The 4,975-nt window shown below is 48.6% G+C and overlaps 1 protein-coding gene across 1 annotated transcript; it reads right to left on the reverse strand.

Annotated features, from left to right (window-relative positions):
- Positions 1-2,668: 2,668 nt before the first annotated feature.
- On the reverse strand, positions 2,669-4,136 carry LOC148162980 (testis-expressed protein 13D-like). Its single transcript, XM_088028528.1, is given in 3 exon segments — positions 2,669-2,823; positions 2,826-3,497; positions 3,536-4,136. Coding segments are annotated over 3 exon segments (1,428 nt in total).
- Positions 4,137-4,975: the final 839 nt, after the last annotated feature.

Below are 4,975 nucleotides of genomic sequence, written 5' to 3' on the forward strand. Positions count from 1 at the left end.
GTGTTTGTTCCCCCTGACAACCCTCTTTTATTCATGTATTCCTATCCCAGGTAACCAAGGCCTTCACTGTTAGTCATGTCTCTGAGAGAAGAGAAATTTCCAGTATGACAGGATCATTTTTGTTGTCCACCCCCTCATCTCACTATACCCATACCAAGAAGGTGTCCAGATCTTTGTTCCCCCCTTATACCAGGGGAGATTTATGCTGCCAGCCTGTATTTGGTTTTCTATAATCCTGATCATTTTTTTCTATTTTTTAATTTAAATTCAATTAACATATAGTGTATTATTAGTTTCAGAGGTAGAGGTCAGTGATTCATCAGTCTTACATAATACCCAGTGCTCATTATATCACGTGTCCTCCTTAATGTCCATCACCCAATTACCCCATCTCCCCCCTGCCCCAACCACCCTCAGTTTGCTTCCTAAGATTAAGAGTCTCCTATGGTTTGTCTTCCTCTCTCATTATCTTGACCCAATTTTGCTAAGGGAGAGAGGAATGACTTAGAGAACAGAGTGAATGAAGGGAGAATACTGTTTATGATACCTAAGCACTCCTTATTCCCTGCCAGAACCCCAGGGAGAAGGTAGGGCCCCAGAGGGGAATGGCTGCCTGGTGCATGTAGGGAAATGGACCCTAGGCATTAGGGCTTCCAGCATTGGCAGATGCCTCCAAACCCCACTGGCCCTGGAAAATTAAATATGCCCACCTTCAAGGGACCATCTGGACTTGGTCAGTAAGGGTAGCATGGAATGAAGGCCCCACAAAAACCTCTCCCCCTCCCATTCTTGGGTAATTCTCATTATGAGAGGGGCCCTCTCATAATGAACAAGACTGCACTTTCCTTCACCTCACTGGGATAGAAGGAAGACGCAGATTTAAGCTGCCACCTCGGACCAACCTGCCCCAACATATTACACAGAAGACACAGCAGGCAAGTGCACACTCTTATTACTAAATAGGATCAGAAAAACCCTGGCAGAGATTGAGCTTGGTGAGCTGGGCACATCTGATGGGGGAACCTACAACATCTTTTGCTCAGACTGAGGCTGATCTACCTTCCCACCCCCTGGGCTCCACCCTGGCTCCCTCCTTACTTGTAGCAGCTGCCTCAGAAGAGCAGAGAGCCTTGAGAAGAGTACACCAAGCAGAAGAGAAGGGGACCAGGGACATCCTCAAGAGTGCTTGTCCCAGTCCAGTATTATTTTTAATCCAATCCAAGAGAAGAATGATGTCTGCTCTTGGAATCTATCTTGTTCTTCATCCACTCTTGACTGGAAGGGGGCTTGGGATGAAGGTAGCCAAGACTGAGGGTTCAAATGTGTAGCCAACACTCCCTTAAGTATTGTCTTTAAGTCACCCAGTAGTCTTTCAGGCAACCAGGAAAATAGGTTTTCCCTCTCAAAGGAAGAAACCAGACTTTCAGAAATGTCCTGCCTTTACTTTGTGATGCTACTTTCCCAATCATTGCCACTGTTCATTTGTTTCACCTAGGAGCAATGAGATGAGCAGTCTGGTAAATCTTCTCATGAAAGTCTCTGATGTTGCTCCCAGAACTGCAAAAATATCTATGTTATTTCAATTGGGTTTACCCAAAGACCATATTATACACAAGTCAAAGAAGTCACTTCTGATCTCAAAGTAGGCTCTCTCTTATCATCTAAGCAAACTCACCAAAAAGTTGTGATGTGTGCACTAAATATGAACATATGGCTCTAGGTCCTAACATACATTAGGTAATCAATAAGTACTTGTTTAATGAATTAAATGTAATCCATCAAATTTGCTATCATAGAATTTAACACTGCAACACCCCCCCAACTCTTCCAAATTAATCCCAACAGAGAAATTACATTCTAAAAAAATTGTTTTGCTCTCCCTGCCCCGCTACTGAGTGCCAGAGCATCTCTTCTTCCCTGACTTCCTCTCACTCTTCTCAGTTCCAGCCAATGGGGGGATCTCAACGAGGTGCAAGTCAGCTGGAATCAAGGTGTGATTTCTTTAGACTCTTGGGAAATCTAATGGGACGGGTTCAGCTTTTTCAGCAACAAACAAGTTCTGTGAGGCTCAGAGACACAAAAACAGGCCCTCATCTATAAAACTTAAACAAGAAGCAAACATGAACACTGTCATTTACAAAGGAACAATAGCATTTTGAAGGAAGAGCGGTGCTCCTAAAATTCAATATAGTTAAAACTCAAAAAACACATGGTTGTTCCTAGCCAGCAACATAACATTCTCAGGAAAAGGAGGTTAATAAGAAAACAGAAAAGAGTGAAAAAAGGAAAAGGCTTCTTGACTTCAGCCTCTCCAGGGTGTCAACCAATCAGCCTCAGCTATCCAGAATCCACCACCTGTGAACTTAAATGCAATTAAGAGAAATCCCCTATTTAAAATGTGTGATGCTCAAAAAGTAGTCTATCCTTGTTAAAATAAATATATAAAATAAAAACATAGATACATCTATGCTTGTGTGTGTTTGTAATCAGAATGATAAAAAGTGATTATTGGGTAATGGGATAATGGACGATTTTATTTAATTTTCTGTACCATAATTTTGGTTTTCAAATTTTCTGTGAAGTAAATGAGCTACTTTTTTATCAGAAGGGGGTCTTATGAAATTGGTTTTTCTTTGGAGTGTTTCCATTCTTACTTACCTTCCTAAAATTAGTGAGTTTGTCCTGGGTCCCGGCCTCTACTCTCACCTGCCACACAGACTTTCTTGTATTTATAGCAGGACTTGCACCATGAAAAATTCATGGCTTTACACCATGGGCAGTCCCAATTCTTGGGACTGCATACTGAGGCAGGCTTCCCCTGTTTTGGGAATCCGAGGCTTTTTTCCCTTTTGGTTGCTTGGCCTTCTGCCCCGGAGGTTGCTGTTTCTTAGGGCTTTTTCTCACACCACTGCTCTTGCTGCTTCCCAGTGGGGATGTCCCCAGGGGCCTCTCTGGATTTTCTTGGCTGTGGCTCTTGCTGTTCTCCAGGGGGTACTTCTCCTGGGGCATCAGTGGACATTCCTTCTGGCTGGAGCGTCTGTCTCCCAGGGGCGCTGTCCCCTGAGGTCTCTCCAGATCTTTCTGGCTGTGGCTCCCTATGTCCTCCAGGGAAGTCATTCCCTGGGGACACACAGGACCTTCCTCTTGGCTGTGGCTTCTGCTGTTCCCCAGGGGACATCCCCCCTGGAGGGTCTCAGAATATTCCTCCTGGTCACAGCACCTCTGGTCACACAGTGGTGCCATCTGCTCCTAGGCCCCCACTGCAGCCCATGTGCCAGGTGGGTAGACCCCCAGAGGTGGTATCTAAGGAGGGACTGCTGCTGCTGGTGCGTCTGCTTCCACAACTACTGCGTGTGGTGCAAGTGTCGAGTATGGGAATCCTATTGGGAATGATGCAGAGAATGGGAATGGATGTGACACCTGCACTGGCCGACAGGGTTGCAGGGCCCAGCAGTTTGGAGGTGCCTGCACATAAAGCACAGCTGCTGGAGCTGCCACTGGAGCCGCCCAGCTGGAGCTGCTGCTGAAGCTGCCATCTGGGCCTCTGAACGGTGCATGGGCTGTGCCCCTGTAGCCATCATCTTGCCCTGCTCATCCACATCGTCTGGCCATGCAGTGGCCCCATGCTGTTCTGCTCCCGACTCAGACGTGACCTCCTGAGGAGGTCGGTCAGCCCGGGCCGACTTCTCTGCCTGGAGCAGTCCCCCGCGCAACACATTTCTCTCATCCAACACCTGCTGCAGAGCAGCCCACGAGCATTGAAGCTGCGCAGCCACCTCCTTGCGCTCCCCACGCAGCCGCTGCAGCTCAGAGGCCAGGGCCCAGGAAGCCGTCTCGCGCGCCTTCACCTGCTCCTGCAGCCGCCGGAGGCGGTGCGCCTGCTGCTCCCGCTGCCTCACAGCCACACGCAGGCTCAAGGCCAGCGTGCTCCAGGCACAGGCTCTCTTAATGGTGCGCGGCACCTGAGGGTCGGCCACGACGGTCTGAAGCTGGTCCTCCACCTCATTCCAGGGCCGTGAGCGGAAGGCCACGTAGAAATCTGGGCCGCCGCCGTTCATGAGGACTTCGTTGTTGATGAACCTGATCACCTCCGTGTGGCGGAACCCGCTGGCGTGGTCCCCAAAGCCAACCGCCATGGCTGCTGCGGCCTAGTTAACCGACCGCCTCACAGGCGATGATACGGCCCCTGCTGCCACCAGTAAAGTCCACCGCTCACCTCCCCACTCAGTCCTACTAAAGTCCCTTTCCAGTCCGGCCCTCCTCCTTGGCTTCTTTTCTCCGTCACTCCCAAGTTTTTCCAAAAAAAAGAAGAAAGAAAGAAAGAAAGAAGGAAGGAAGGAAGGAAGGAAGGAAGGAAGGAAGGAAGGAAGGAAGGAAGGAAGGAAGGAAAAAGAAAGAAGGAAAGAAAGGAAAGAAAGAAAGAAAGAAAGAAAGAAAGAAAGAAAGAAAGAAAGAAAGAAAGAAAGAAAGAAAGAAAGAAGAAAAAGGAAAAGAAAGAAAAGCAGATTCTCTCACCACACCAACCCCCAGTGCACGAAAGGCGACGATGGCTTGATGCGTCACAGACAAGAGCTCTGAGCCACGCATGCCACCACAAGGTGTGCTGGGACTCACCTCCTGGGCCAAGCACTGCCTGGAAGGCGAACCAGGTGGATGGCTTCGCTGGGTAGTACAATGAGCCCAAACAGGGACGGGGCACATCAGATTCCTTGGAGATAATAATAGTTGTCACTCATGCACGTAAGGTCACACACTCTCAGTCGAAAAGAAAGGGTAGGTCAGAGAAGGTCAGAGAACTTCTGGGGGAGGGAGGGAAGAGAGTCGAGGTGGAGGCTGGGGTTGCAGGACCCCCTGTTTGGGGAGATAAATAGGGTGCAAGCCAGGGGTCTATCAAAACCTAGAAAAGGGGCAGGACAATGTTGAGAGTGAAGGCTGTGGTAGTGCTACTGCTGTGGGAAAGGGAACGAAGCTGCAC

The sequence above is a fragment of the Eumetopias jubatus genome, unplaced genomic scaffold (genome assembly GCF_037043125.1).
Source record: "Eumetopias jubatus isolate StellerSeaLion01/CBP00866 unplaced genomic scaffold, mEumJub1_p1.0 scaffold_11, whole genome shotgun sequence".
NCBI classification, from domain to species: Eukaryota; Metazoa; Chordata; class Mammalia; order Carnivora; family Otariidae; genus Eumetopias; species Eumetopias jubatus.